The 12,956-nt window shown below is 49.8% G+C and overlaps 1 protein-coding gene across 1 annotated transcript in view; it reads left to right on the forward strand.

Moving 5' to 3' along the window:
• The window catches only part of FAM110C (family with sequence similarity 110 member C), a 36,491-nt gene extending 25,789 nt beyond the window's left edge, over positions 1–10,702 (forward strand). Inside the window, exons 2-3 of the mRNA XM_068973667.1 lie at positions 2,817–4,183; positions 7,831–10,702. Coding sequence (XP_068829768.1) covers positions 2,817–4,159 — 1,343 coding nt within the window. The 3' untranslated portion in view covers positions 4,160–4,183; positions 7,831–10,702. The remainder of the gene's footprint in view (positions 1–2,816; positions 4,184–7,830) is intronic.
• Positions 10,703–12,956: the final 2,254 nt, after the last annotated feature.

The raw sequence follows: 12,956 nt of genomic DNA on the forward strand, positions 1-12,956 counted from the left end.
TCTTTGCGACCCCGTGGACTGTATGTAAGGCTTCTCCGTCCATGGGATTCTCCAGGCAAGAATACTGGAGTGGATTGCCATTTCCTTCTCCAGGGGATCTTCCCGACCCAGGGATCGAACCCGGGTCTCCCACATTGCAGGCAGGCGCTTTAACCTCTGAGCCACCGGGGAAGTGGGGTAATGCAGGCCTTATAGGACGAGTTGGCACCTGTTCCCTCCTCTTCACTTTAGGGACGGCGGAGCCTGGTGGGCTGTCCTCTGTGGGGTCACACAGAGTCGGACACGACTGAAGCGACTTAGCAGCAGCAGCAGAAGCAGAATTGGTTAGTTCCTCTTTAAAAGTTTGTCACTCAGTAATCAGGTACAAGGTTTTTCTCTGATGGGAGGCATCTGACATCTCATTCAATCTCCTACTAGCTATAGGTCTATGTGGATTTCCTATTTCTTCATGATTTAGTCTCTGTAGGTTTCATGATATTTAGCTATTTACTCAAGACTGCCACTATATTTGTCCTATTTTTAAAATTGCACATACGTCCTGATCATTTTACACTCCATAAAATATCCTATGGAAGCATGACTATACATGGTCGCGTGATGCTCCATCCCATGGGTGTGTCATCCACTATCTAACTTTCTTTCTTTTGTTGAATGTAGGTTGATTTCGACTGCTTGTGTGCAGTGAATATCTTCATACCGTGAACATCTCTCTTCTTGGTTCCACAGGACATATTCTCTGGAGGAGAGTTTCTTGATCATTGGGTCTGTAAGCATTATTCCAGCTCTGATCATGTATTTGGAGATGATGCCAGGGAGAAATGAGGCTCAAAGTCTAAGCTACCAGCTGAGCCGTGAGAAAAATTTATGGAGAAAATTTTCTTGTCAGTATCTTACTATCTATGTCTTAAATACAACTTTATAGTAGTTTTATTCAATACTCATATGTGAAATCACTAACCTTATTTAAAATGTGATAATCCACTAATCATAACCACCATAATTAAAACATTTATTTACTGAAAAGTTGGTCTGTGTTGTAAAGCAATTGTCTTCCAAATAAAAAAAATTTTAAAAAGAAAATTTGATCTGTACCAGACAGTGCTAACCCATTAATAACTGTCCCCGCAGGTGGAAGTAATGTGGTCTCGTTCACAGGGGAGCAGCCTGACCCTAACAAGAGACACTGAGAAGTCCGACCAGGCAGCCCCTCCAGAAGCTGGGCCAGAGACCGCATTTGGTGCTCACTAAAAAGCAGTGAACTCTCTAAGCTCTACAAATGAAGATTTTTACAAACGACAGAGCAAAGGCCCTGAGAGCTTTGTTTTCTGTCCAATGGAGTAGAGCTAGTAAATGGTGGACCCAGGCTCAGACAAAGTCCGGATACCCTATGCTTAGGAGTTCTCTCTCTCTGAACTGCCAGTGTAAGCACGGAAAGGAGGCATTCGGGGCTAAGCAATTAGAAAGGCGCGTTTCCTCTGCCTGAAATAGACAAGGCAGCCTGAGCAAAAGCCGGGCGTTGGGCTCCCACCAGGCCCTCCCACCACCAGCGTCCTGTCTGTCCATCCCTGGAGCTAGCAGAGGCTCCGCCTCTCTCTCTCTCTCTCTCTCTCTCTCTGTCTCTGTCTCTCTCTCTCTGTCTCTCTCCCTCTCTCTCTCTGTCTCTCTCTCTGTCTGTCTCTCTCTCTCTCTGTCTGTCTCTCTCTCTCTCTCTCTCTCTGTCTGTCTCTCTCCCTCTCTCTCTCTCTCTCTCTCTCTCTCTCTCTCTCTCTCTCTCTCTCTCTCTCTCTCTCTCTCTCTCTCTCTCTCTCTCTCTCTCTCTCTCTCTCTCTCTCTCCCTCTCTCTCTCTCTCTCTCTCTCTCTCTCTCTCTCTCTCTCTCACTCTCTCTCTCTCTCTCTCTCTCTCTCTCTCTCTCTCTCTCTCTCTCTCGCTTCAGGACCACAGGCATCTTTTCACGTCAGTGTGCCATTTTCTGGTGACACTAACAGGGTAGCCTGGTTCTCAGGAGACCTCGTTTCTTGCGTTTCTATCACTGACTATAGGATATAACCTCAGCGAAACTCCAGGTCTGAAGACCCACTTGGCACCTGCTGGGATTCTGGATGGTTGGTGGTCAGTGGGTGCAGTTTGCCAAACCTGTTTGAAATCCTTGAGCTTCTGCCCCTGCTCACTCACCACCAGTCCGGTTGTGCCCATTGGCATTTCTGTTAACAAACAAGCAAAAAACAAGAGCAGCCGGCCGGGACCTAAGGCAACCTCCTGTCTGCCCCCAGGTGTTGCGGTGTTGCCCCGCACCAGGCGCACTCAACCACCGCCTCAAAAGGTCAGCGTATTGTGGAGTTGGCTTTCACAGGAGATAACGTGGACGTATCACTGTCCGGCAGATACTGTCAGTCCTTCTTCCAGCTTTTGAAAGAATGGAATTTTGGCAACGTTTTCCCTTAGACGTTTCAGCATTCCTAGACTGATTCACTCCCCTGGTGAACCCGTGGTTTCCGTGTTACACTGATTACGGTGGAAACAGCAGTCTTCTGGGAATGTGTTCAGGGTTTTCCCGAATCCCTGAGCCTTGCCTCCGCAGTCGCTGCTCTCTCGCGAGCCCCGGCACCAGACGGTCCAGTCTGGTCGGGCCACCGCAGGCCGTCTGGCTGAGCCTGGACCCAGTCCCGGTTCCTGGCTCCCTTCTGCCTGACACACAGACTGACCTGTCCGGCGGCGCGTCCTAGCCTTTCCTTTCCTGCCGTGTAGGAGGAGTGCCCTGCGAGAGCGCTCCAGGAAATCAAAGCCACTTTTCAAACATCCCGAGGTCACTTTAAGAATCCAAAGGGCAGGAGACACCTGCCGGGGGCGGGGGCGGCGCCGGAGCCGCTCTGCCCTCCCCGCTCCGGAAGTGCCGGCGCCGGAGGGGAGCGCGCCCGCGGCCGGGAAGGGTTGGGGGGCCCGCGGGCCCGCACCGGCGCGGCCCCCCCGCGGCCCTCCGCCCTGCGCGCGCGGGGCTCGGCCCTGACCCCGGAGCGGGGCCGCGCGGAGCCCGGCGGGACCCGGAACGGGCTGGCGGGCCCGGCGCGAGGAGAGGGCGGGCCGGGAGGGGCGGGTCCGGCGGGCGGTGCGCCGGTCCGAGCGGACTCTGCCCCCGCCCCGGGCGGCCGGGCCCCGGGGCGCCGCCGCTCACGCGGAACCGACTCCGGAGCTGGTCCGCGGACGCCCGCGCGCAGCCCGAGAGCGCCTCCGCGGCGGGCCGGGCCTGGAGGATGCGCGCTCTGGACGCGCCCGTGAGCGCGCGGCTCTGGTCTCGAGACGCCGGGACCCCCGCGGCCCCGGACGCGGCCGGGCCGGCTCGCAGGAGCGCGGTGGAGAGGCTGGCGGCCGACCGCGCCAAGTACGTGCGCGGCCCGCCCGGGGCCGGCCCAGGCCCGGCTGGCGGGGGCAGCAGCCCCGAGGCGACCGGAGGGCAGGCGTGCGTCCCGGCGCCCGGGGTGCGCAGGGCTATAGCGCGGAAGCCGCTGAGGCCGGACTCGCTGGTCATCTACCGTCAGAAGTGCGAGTTCGCCCGCGCGTCGGGAGCCGACAGCCCCAGGGCAAGCCTGGTGAAGAAGCTCTTCCAGGGGCCGAGCAAGGACAAGACGCCCGAGCCTCCCGGCGCTGCCCGGGTGGGAGCGGAGTGGGGGGGCAGGGCCCAGGGGGCCGCCCGGGCCGAGCCTGGCCCCTCCACGCCCCCCGCGCCCGCCGGCTCCGTCGGGACGCCCCCCGGGGTCTCGGCTGCGGCCCGCGGCGCGGAGCTGCTGGGGGCGAGGCGCCGGGGGCTGCAGCGCTCGCAGTCGGACCTCAGCTCGCGCTGCTCCGCGTCCTTGGCCGAATCGGACACTTTCTTCCGGTACTGCGGCCTGGAGCCCGACGTGGTGGAGGCGCTCGGGCGGGAGAACTTCTCGGCCGAGTCGGACCGCGGCGCCCTCAAGGTCCGCAGCGTGAGCGTGGCCACCTCCGACAGCGGCTTCTCCCGGCGCAGCGGGGACGACCAGGGGCTGCAGGAGGAGGCGCTGGCGGAGCAGGTGCCCAGCGCCACCTCGGTGGTCGAGAGGAACGCGCGCATCATCAAGTGGCTGTACACCTGCAAGAAGGCCACGCAGGCGCCCGGCCAGGGGCCGCAGGGCCCCGCGTGACAGACACAGGAGACCCCGGCCGAGGTGTGCGTCCGCGGGCCCGGGAGGGCTGTCTGTGAGGCGCGCCTGTGAGGTCCTGGGGAGGGACCGAGCTGGGGGACCCTGCCTTCTAAAGCAACTCGGGGCCGGGAGAGAGAGCCGCAGGGCCGCCTGCGTCGGAGGGCTGCCAGACCCGGCCTGTGGGCCTGTGCCGGCTCTCCTGAGCGGGCGGCTTCTGGCTGCCAGGAAAGGCAACTCTGTACACCAAGTGCTTCCCAGTTGGCTTCTCACTGTAAAGAGAGGAGAAATCGGCATTCTAAACGCTCCATCAGAAAGTGCTTTTACACCTCTGCTCTTTCCCTGCGTTGAAAGAGCCTGAGGGCTCTGCGTGGGTCCAGAGCTTTGATGCCAGCTGACCGGTCAGGTCCGCGGGGGCCCTGGGGGGGCCGCGATCGCCCCTCCCTAGAAAGGAAGGCTGTGCGCCTCCTGGAGGCCTTCGCCGAGCCGAGAGGGAGGAGGACTTCTCTACAGGATCTTCGCAGCCATTTGACACTCATTTAGCTAAAAGATTTTTGCCTAAATTTTGTTCAGATTGTTTCGAGACCTTTCTAAGGAGATGCGTTGGGGCAGCTTTGTGCCCAAGAAAGAGCTTCCGTTTTTTGAATTGAGGGAGGGACTAGATCCCAACGAATGTCCTAGAGGTCTGCTTGGCAGGGATTCCGTTTTCTTTGCCTCTGATGATAGCAGCGGAGGTGTGTTTCTTCTCCTTGGAGTCAGTATCTCAAGCCTGATCTCAGGAAGTTTTTCCTCAAGGAGCTAAGGGATGCTTATTTTCACTGTCTCCTCTGTGGAGAGGGTGTTTCTGGGGGTAGCGAAGGGAGAAGGGAAGACGCCTTTTCAGGGTTCTCTTTGAGAACCAAGATTTTAAGCACTACAGCATCTTGTTTTCTCTGACCCTGCACTGACGACTTGCTGTAAGAGTTTGTAAAGTTAATGTGATAGAAGTATTTTGTCTGCCCTTGAGATAAACTAATTTGAGACACGGTATCCGTCTTCAGCATGGTGGGGGAGCCTGCCCTAAGTCGTGTTTGCACACAGCTCACCTGTGTTTGAGGCCTGAAAAATGCCCAACTTCCCCAAGTGGCCATGGTCTTAATACAGATGTGACAGTTCATAAAAAGAGAAGGGTTCAGTGTTCTTCTGAATTCAGAAGGGTCATGACTTACAGACTCCCTTGTAGTTTATTGAGGATTATTGCATTTCCCCTAACCTGAGTCCCCACAGAATGTATAATGGCGATCAGAATTTAAACTAAAAGCAGTAGATTGACTCGCACTTTTCACCAGTTGTCTTGGGGCCTGAGGTGAGTGACTACTGGCCAGGGTTAGGGTTGGCCATGAACACCTTGATATGGTGGAGGGAAGCTGCAGAGGCTGACTGTCCCAGAGGGTCATGGTGTAGCTGATGGAGCTCTCAGTGGGGAGCTGGGAGGCTGTATTCTGTTAGGAATCACTCCCCCACTTTTAGCTTAGGCTCCCATTGTCCATAAAATGAACGTGGAGAGCAGAGGGTTTCCAGCCTCTACACTTTGTAATTCCATATAGTCTGAAATGTGTTTGTCTGTGTTTCGTGACTGTAACCTAGAAAAGGAAACAATGATAAAGACAACAACAACAAAAATCTTGTCTATTGTGACATGACCTTCACCACAAAGGGGAGTAGTTGAGGCCAGAGGAAAGTGGCATGGGGTCAGGGGGCTGCCCAGGATGACTCTGCGGGAGAGCAGAGGTGCAGGGGGCTGCCCAGGATGGCTTTGCAGGAGAGCGGAGGTGCACTCACTCGCCAGCCGCCTCCCTCTTCACAGTGCTGCTTTTTTGAGCAGGGGACCGCATCACCTGTCTTCCGAGCTGTTTCATGTTACCGTCCAGAGAAGAGAGATGGTTGTTACACAGAACCTGCCCAGTTTGCTGTGTGTCATTGGCAAGCACCAGCTCTGTAAAGATTTTCTCTACAAATTTACTCTCATAGACCCCAAACAGCTCAAGTTCTTTGAACTTCAACCCAAGAGACCTAAGGGCTTGCTGCTTGGAGAATTGTGAGGAAGAAATGCATGTCCTTTCTCCAACTTATGGCAGGCCTCCCATTTTAATGAATTGAAGGACAGGAAGGTGATTAAACACCAGTAGACAGTGAATTTTCATGAATTTTACACTGGGCAATAGAATACTAGAATTACCAGCCATGGGTTCCAGTGGAATGTCCTCATTCTCCAAACGAGGACAGTGTCTGTCCTGACCACAGTCCCCTCGATTCACCGCCTTCAGACGTGACATCCCTCTGAAGAAGAGTCAGGACAGGCTGCAGACCCTTTGCCTTCGCTGGTGATGGTCTTCTTGCAGCCTGAGCAAAATGCAGCCAACCTTCGTCACAGGATGACTTGCCTGAGAGTTCCCTGACTTCTGGGAGCCGTGGAAACAAAGCTACAGCTGTGATTTTTCTTCAGTTTATTGTGACATTTGTGCTGGAATCCATACAGATTTGTTTTAGGATTTCATGAAAATTTCAGAAAATTTCAGATGACCGAAGATGTCTTTTCTAGGTGAAAAAGAAAATGTATTTTATGTGAAGGGTTTTGTCTCGGTAGATAGAGGTACTATAAAGTAAAATAAAAATATTTCATCCAGAATTAAATAAGAAGTTCATAAATTTATTACCCCATGGATTAAAAATATTTACTTTTCGAAAGTGAGACCATCAGAGCTAGAGAATGACTTATAGAAGCTGCTTGTGATTCCACTGGGCTCCGTGACTGACAGTTACACGTGGATAATTTTGGTATCATATTTCCCAGTGTAAAATTCATGAAAACCACTCCTGTGTCTACTGGTGTTTAATCATCTTCCTGGCCTTCAATTCATTAAAATGGGAGGCTTACCAAAATTTAGGTTTCTGGTTTTCTATCTTGTGCATAGAATATATGTTACTGATTTTAATATCGTTAGAATGGCAACTTGTCCTTTGAATTTTTTAGGGATAAATATCGTTCAATTTTAAAGCAAAAATATCAGGCATTCCCCAGCTCTTTTCACATTTCTCTTTGATAATGTTGGGTAACTGGAAGCGGGGGGGTGGAACTGTCTCAGCATCTGCACAGATACCACGGAGCATGATGCAGACAAACGGGGACGCCCCTGCCTTCCCACTTTGGTCTTTTCCAGCTTGGAAGCTCGTACTCACCAAGTAGGAGTGCGTTTAGGTGAACGTAGTGACTTGAGCTGTAATAAGGCTACCTCCATCTTCAGGCCAGCCCCTGAGTCTTTCAGACAGGACTGTGTTTGAAAGGGCAGAGCCTGTTTGCCTTTTAAATTCTGTTTGGGCCGCTTGCTCTGTGTTCCGCTTCGCTGTCCAGCTCTGTGCTAGTGAGCACTGGCCTTACTGACCAGCGTTCGAAGAAATGTTTCTTTACTGCCTCAGGAGAAGGCCTGCGGGGAAATGGACACAGAGCAACAAGATGATAGCTATGTTTGCTACTTATTTCTTTTCAAATTTTTAAATGCACAAAGGAGATGTGTGCGATACAGAAAGTATCATAAAACCAAAGACTGCAGGGACCAAACTTTGTAATTCAATGCTTGGCTTTATAACTGTTGCCTAGACTGGTGTTGATCGACAGCTTTTTCCTTACTCCTCAGGAAGCAAGACTTCTGGACGACGGGGACTCCTTGCAGTATGTCTGGATGGCTGGGACCCCAGGCCCATCTTCACTGCCAGGTTTTGTCTAGAGTACCCAAGTATCCATGTAATTGCTCTTTTCCCAGGAGTGAAACACACCACTGAAGAAGCTTGTCATTTCGGAAGGTTTGAAAGGCTGTGGAGAAGGTGGGAACACAGAACTTGGAAATTAGTTGAGTTTTAACTGTTAAGACACAGCTGAAGCTCTGGAAAATATTTTCTTGTGTTAGGTGGATCTATTTTTGCTTCCAGAGGGCAGCAGAAGAAGGAAAAGCTGCTTGGGAATATTTTCAAGGGCATCTTTCTGAGTGGCTTGCTGACAAATAGGTACCATGATACATTTTAATGATAAGTAATTTTGAAAAGAAAACAGGCAAAGAGCATGAAATTCAAACACAAATGCCATGGTGTTTACTGCTTTCAGTCATACTGGACAGATTGGCACTGTTTAAATCAAAGTTTTGTGATCATGAGAAGATGTATTCTACACAAATACTGTGGCTAACAAAGAGCACACATGTGCTCACACTTGCACACTCACACATAGACCTCCCTTTCTCAGCACAGTGGATTCCCAGCTGTGCGGTCGACCATCTTTCGAGTGAGAGCTGCAGGGTCACTGTGAGTGCCGCTCCTGCTGGGCTGTGGACATGCAGTGGTAACAGGAAAAGATAGAGTTGAAATGCTGCTAGGAAACCTTTCTGTGTACCTGGACAGTTTCTTGAGAGTTGGCAGAACACTGAAGCGTCCTTCCTCCAAATCTGTGTCAGTGGTCCTCTTCTGCGGCACCGTGTCGGATACGCCTCCTTGGATCTCTTGTCCCCAACTTCCGAAAAGGATAAAAAAGACCTCTGTTAGGCAGACCATGGACTCATGACATGTGAAATGCCCTACATTTTGGTCTAATTCGCACCCTCATCTATCATTCAGTCATTCCAAATTTGGCAGCAGTTCACTCTGTCTGAATAGGATGTTTGAAACAAAGGCCCCTTGGGCAGCTGGGAGACTGTCGGGTTGGAGTGTGACTGGTAAGGAGTTACTCTGACCCTAAACCTGTCCTGGCTCATGACACTCAGAGTAAACAAATTTCAAGTTCAGAACCTTCGGAGAGAAATTTTATATCCATGAAAACAACCCAAAGACAATCCCAGTCAAAGCTTACATGTTTCATCAAGATATATCTAAGAATATAATTATTAGAACAGGGGGGAAGAGAAATAGGTTTCTCAAAAGTAAAATATTTGTTAAACCAATTTTGATATATTCATGCATCTGTTTAATACTGTATTCTATTTTTGTAACTTTTGCTGTGAGAATAGGGCCTAGAGTTAAATACGTATTTTCACATGAGTATCGGTCTTCAGATAGTTCTCCAACATTTCGCGTGGTTTCGGTCTTACCAGTCTAATTTTGGCCGTGCTGCCCTGGGTTACCGCTCTGTCTGCTGTTTAAGTGACTTCATCTGACTGTCACTGGCACGCTCGGGACTCTGCCGCGCTCAGTACTGCAGGGACTTGCTTGTCAGTAAGTCACGGCTGTGCATTTGGGGAGGGTGCCCCTTCAGTGCAGACTCTATAAAGACAAAGATGCCCTGCTCTGAGAAAATTTTCCCTGTTTTTTTTTTTTTTTAATGCTGCTATTTTGCTATTTATTATCCACTGGATTGTACTTAATTTAAAAGAAAATGTCAAAGATGAGAATTCTCTCTAAAGGATCTTTTTGTATTTGGAGTTTCCCTATTTGCAGATTCCATTAATTTTCTATGTGAATGCTTTGAGTGAAATTGTTACGTGCCTTTCTACTGTCAGAATAGGATGAAGCGTATCCTCGGTCAGATTTATCTGAGATGAAAATGATATGGACTCTGCCGCTCACGTGGGCTTGCCTGCTGGCCCAGTAGTAGAGAACTGGCCTGCAGTGCCGGAGATGCAGGAGACGCGGGTCCAACCCCTGGGTCCCGGAGATCCCTTGGAGGAAGGCATGGCAACCCACTCCAGTACTCTTGCCTAGAGGATCCCATGAGCAGAGAAGCCTGGCAGGCTGCAGTCCGTAGGGTCGCGTGGAGTCGGACGCGACTGAAGTGACTGAGCAGCAGAAACAGCTGCCAACCACCCGAGTGACAGGTGAGAAGCAGGAGAGCAAGTTGGTCACTGTTTAAAAGCTCTGAGGTCTTCCAGAAGCATTTGTGTGTGAGTGACAGTGACTCTAGGAAGTGAATGTCAGGGTGTGTGTAAGGCAGGAACAGGGTGTCTCCAGACCCCAGCAGGATCAGGTTAACACTCCCTCTTGTGTGTCTGGATTCAGGCCTCAGCTCAGGGCCTGAGTGTGTGGCTGGAGGTGGGAAGTCCTTTCCTAACTCAGAATTAACCCAAATCGCGAAGTGACTGAGCAAATCAGACTTTGTAGCTCAGTCTGAATAAAAAAGTTTATAATTGGTTTCACAAAGAAGAACAATAGGTATTGCCGCAAAATAGTCTCATTTGTTCAGGAAAGAATAGCATATTAGGTAATAGGATTAAGTACAACGGAAAGGAAGAGTGACTGGAAAATTATTGATAAAACCTGGAAAATAGCTTGACAGTATCTAGTTCTTTTAATATATGGATATAGATTACCAGAGCCTCAGACTTAAAGGTAGTTATGTGACTGAAAGGTAGTTATATAACTGAAGTTTCCTTATTCTGCATATAGTTTTTAAACTGCTGGTCACTGATGCTGGAATAAAAAGCAGGCTTTATCAAGCGTTGGCCTTTTCAGTGGGTTAAAGCGCGGTGCTAGTTATTGCTGGCGATACCGTGAAATGTCAGGCCCGGACGATTGCAGTGGCATTCTAGATGCTCTTTTTTTACACACTACTTGCAACATGAGTGCAATATTGTATATTCTGTGTCAGAGAAATAAACTATTTTTTTCCTTTTTAATATAGCTTTGTGAATTTGTACAATATGAAAAAATTGAAGCAAGGCTATGGTTATTATAATTACTCGTATCTTTTGCTTTCTCCGTCCTAAATATTACAGCAGGTTATCAGCCAAAATGAAGAGTGCATTCTAAAACCTGAACTAGGAGAATCCCGTGGCATCTGAAGTCTCCAGTTCTCCCCGGAGCTGGAATATAATAGAATCAGTTTGGATATTTAGCACATTGGTTTCCTTTGTTTCATCAGTCTTCTGCTTATTTTTTTCCTTCATGGCTTATTCATGTTATTGTTGTAAAATGAGCTCAAAGGTGAAATGAGAGCATAGTTTGTAACCTTTCATGTTAGTTAACTCATTGGTGAAGGCAGACTCCATGCCCATCCGCTTCGCTGTCTGTATCTGCCCAAAAGGGAGACGTGGGCTTGAGCCACGGTCTCTACGTCACTGTTCTCACCGAGCCAGGCTGGCTGCCCTTTCAGTCCTACGGTGGCTTACACACAACTCCACAGAAGCAACCGGAGACCCTTAGGGGGAACCTTAAGGGTTCTTAAGGAGAATAAACGGTTCACCTTGTCTTTCCATGGAGATAATGGACAAACCCTCAGGGGCTGGAGCAGCTGTAACTTCAGAAACAGTCCAGACACTGTGCTATCTGGCTTCCATGGCAGAATCCAGCAGCAGCTGTCATTTCCTTCCTTCAGGTAAATGTGATTTCTTACTCTTCTGGTTCTCTTTGTGGAAAACAAAGTGATGCCCAGTGGTTAAGTGTTTAAACTTTGCTTGTGTTTCCAGTGGTGAAGTAAATTTATAGAATCATTGAATGTTCCAGGTTGGAAATATCAAACGAGAAGGGAATTAAGTTCTCAACCAGGAGCTTACACTTCTGGTTGTGGAAGTAGGAGGGAGCAGCTCATGGGGAGAAAATACAGAAACATCAGGAAATGTGCTCCTGCTCAGAATATTTTCCTGACTGTCTGCTACAACGCCTCAGCTCTACAGTGGTCATCTTGGCGTTATCTCCTTGAAAACTGTCATTAAAACTGAAATGCTTTCTGAAGGTGAGAATGTATTAAACCATTGATAGCTATTCATCTTTAACTCAAAACAGAACAGTAATTGTTTTAGAAAGTGAGAACCCAAGCAGCAGAAGCAGATCCGGAAAGGCAAGCGTGAGGGATGCTCAGTTTTGATCTTAAGTAAGACTCTTTATTTCCAGTGCCAGATTGGAAATTACCAGCAAACTCACACCCTGCTGCTGAAGCTCTCATGCTTCTGGGCAGTAGCAGCTGTGACCAAGGACAGCCTGCTGATGATGACAGGGTCACAGATGCTCCCTTCGGTTCAGTTCAGTCGCTCAGTCGTGTCCGACTCTTTATGACCCCATGGACTGCAGCATGCCAGCCTTCCATGTCCATTACCAACTCCCAGAGTTTACCCAAACTCATGTCCATTGAGTCGGTGATGCCATCCAACCATCTCATCCTGCCCTCAATCTTTCCCAGCATCAGGGTCTTTTCAAATGAGTCAGCTCTTCACATGAGGTAGCCAAAGTATTGGAGTTTCAGCTTCAACATCAGTCCCTCCAATAAACACCCAGGACTGATCTCCTCTAGGATGGACTGGTTGGATCTCCTTGCAGTCCAAGGGACTCTCAAGAGTCTTCTCCAACACCTCAGTTCAAAAGCATCAATTCTTCGGTGCTCAGCCTTCTTCACAGTCCAACTCTCACATCCATACATGGCTACTGGAAAAACCATAGCCTTGACTAGACGGACCTTAGTCTGCAAAGTAATGTCTCTGCTTTTGAATATGCTATCTAGGTTGGTCATAACTTTCCTTCCAAGGAGTAAGCGTCTTTTAATTTCATGGCTGCAGTCACCATCTGCAGTGATTTTGGAGCCCCCAAAAATAAAGTCAGCCACTGTTTCCACTGTTCCCCCATCTATTTGCCATGAAGTGATGGGACCGGATGCCATGATCTTAGTTTTCTGAATGTTGAGCTTTAAGCCAACTTTTTCACTCTCCTCTTTCACTTTCATCAAGAGGCTCTTTAGTTCTTCTTCACTTTCTGCCGTACTTATTGAGGGGGCCAAATACTGTGCAGTGGGGCTCCCCAGGCTCCTTGCCATCATACGCTTGCATTCTAAGAGGGCTAGATATCTAGTAAG

Source organism: Capricornis sumatraensis, chromosome 6 (assembly GCF_032405125.1).
Source record: "Capricornis sumatraensis isolate serow.1 chromosome 6, serow.2, whole genome shotgun sequence".
NCBI classification, from domain to species: domain Eukaryota; kingdom Metazoa; phylum Chordata; class Mammalia; order Artiodactyla; family Bovidae; genus Capricornis; species Capricornis sumatraensis.